Source organism: Oratosquilla oratoria, chromosome 22, assembly GCF_046742065.1.
Source record: "Oratosquilla oratoria isolate Oo_2021 chromosome 22, ASM4674206v1, whole genome shotgun sequence".
NCBI classification, from domain to species: Eukaryota; Metazoa; Arthropoda; class Malacostraca; order Stomatopoda; family Squillidae; genus Oratosquilla; species Oratosquilla oratoria.
In genome coordinates, this window is record NC_134798.1 from 2,532,208 (window position 1) to 2,534,707 (window position 2,500).

General features: G+C 34.9%; 1 protein-coding gene across 1 annotated transcript in view; it reads left to right on the plus strand.

Moving 5' to 3' along the window:
- LOC143037403 (toll-like receptor 2 type-2) overlaps positions 1-2,500 on the plus strand; it is an 8,399-nt gene that overhangs the window by 2,412 nt on the left and 3,487 nt on the right. Inside the window, exons 3-4 of the mRNA XM_076205540.1 lie at positions 316-511; positions 992-1,254. Of these exons, the coding sequence (XP_076061655.1) occupies positions 316-511; positions 992-1,254 (459 nt within the window). The remainder of the gene's footprint in view (positions 1-315; positions 512-991; positions 1,255-2,500) is intronic.

Below are 2,500 nucleotides of genomic sequence, written 5' to 3' on the forward strand. Positions count from 1 at the left end.
ATCCTCGCAATTAAGACCATCCCATAAGCCTTCCCAATTACACTCAACAAAATTTTGGAGGGCACGAGGACTTTGGCCAACTATTGTAGGGCTGTGGGTTTTTTGTCAGCGAAACTAGAGGTAATATTTGTTATTAATAGTACTGATTATGTGTTAGATACTTATAGCAGTAATAGGAAGGGAGCAGTCACCGACATTCAGTTTTCCTTCGAAAAGATGGAGGAAATACAGTCAAAACTGATAGAGATCTTAGGCTCAGTCAGACGGTAGTGCCCCGTCGTTAAAAAAGGTTGATAAGGTTACTTTTTCTGCCAGACGATCACTGAAATCGACATCGCCTTCAACGATGTGGTGTCGATTCGCGCTCAAGACTTCGAGAACGCCCCCAACCTGAAGAGGCTCTACGCCGACGACAACGACCTCAAATTCATCGAGGAGACGACCTTTGCAAAACATCCTGGAATGGAGAGGATCTACCTCAACCATAATAAACATATCAATCTACTAGAAGGTAAGTATTTTCTAATGCAATCTCCACTATTTTGGCTCCACCTTAAAAAAAGATAAATGGAAAATAGATCAAAATATATAGATAAAATAAAATAAAACAAACTAAATTCGAATTATTTCTTTTCTATTAACCATGACGGGCAGTACAAAGCTACGGTTGAACAACTGTCTCTTGACAGAGCAGTTACACGTAACGCTATATGTCTTAAAGGATTCATTCCAATGCAAGGACTTGAATGTCGTAACACCAAGCGCCATCACATTGACAACACTAACTACTGCAAATTTGCTGTTTATCTTATGTCACCTACAGTAATACAAATAAATAAATCAATAAATGAATTATTCAAAATAAATAAAACAACAATGATGATAACAATAACGATAAAACAATAGCAATTGTGATGATGCGAATTATAGATATAGTTATGATAAAAGCAATAATGAAAATAATTATGATAATATTCGAATCCATTTGCAGGCGTCTTCCGTGGACTAACCCACCTTAAGGAGCTCCATCTCTTAGGCTCGCCCATCCAGAGGCTCCCAGACATCACAGAACTGACCAGCCTCGAGATGCTGGACATCCGAAACTGCGGCATCACCCACCTCCGGAGACCAACCTTTGGAAAGATCACTAGCAACGAGTTCTTCCTCGACATGAGCGGCAACTTGGTCACCGATCTCGCCCTAGATGTCATCCTCGACCTCCCAGACGACTCCGTGTTCAACTTTGATAGAGAGGTATATTTACAAATTGGTCAGTGAAGATAATTACTCTGAAGAAAGCAACTAACTGATAAAACTACATTGATAAAAAATGTACAGCATAGAAGAGACAGATCTAGGTATATTTTCTACACTTGCAATTCAGGAGAATGTGAATATTACGAATAAGATACATGTAAATACATCTACATAGACATATACAGTATATATTCACTTACACACACATAATGTATATATAAATATATATATTCATATATATGTATGTATATATATATATATATATATATATATATATATATATATATATATATATATATATATATATATATATATATATATATATATATGGGGGGTGAGGTAGTATGTGTGAGCAAATTTGACGCAGCCTGAAGAGATTTCTCCCCGTGTTCCCCTTTTATGCATGGGGGACGGAGAGGGAGGTCGCCGATTTAATGAAGCGGCCTTGCTGTGGATGTGCTGTGTCTTGCGACACTGCTTCTGACCCAGGGTAGTGGACAAGGTGCAGGGATGACCCGTCATCCAGGATGTGCTAAGATGGGAGGGAGGGTGGAGGGGTGTGGAGTGTATTCAGGGATGGGATGGGTGGAAGTTTTTTGTTGTTGTGCCTTTTCCTTTTTGGCTACCTCCCTTGTAAGGGGGAAAAAGTCTTGGTATATATATGTATGTATGTATGTATTTATACATATATATCTATACATATATATACATATACATATATATACATATATATATATATATACATATATATACATATATATACATATATATATACATATATATATGCAATCACACATATATATACATATATATATATATATATATATACATATATATATATATATATATACATATATATATATATACATATATATATGTATATATATATATGTATACATATATTTACATACACACTGAATGGTTCCCAATGATCAATTAATATATTTTTCTACCACATATCATTTTTAATTCCATACCATCGCAAACGAGACTGAGAGTCGCTCGAAGGAGGCATTCGTTGGAAATTGAAATGTGGACGAGCCGAGGATTCGAACCACGTTTCAATTTCCAACGGATGCCTCCTTCGAGCGACTCTCAGTCTCGTTTGCATTGGTATGGAATTAAAAGTGATATGTGGTTGAAAAAGATATATATATATATATATATATATATATAAATATGTATATATACATATATATATATATATATATATATATATATATATATATATATATATATATAT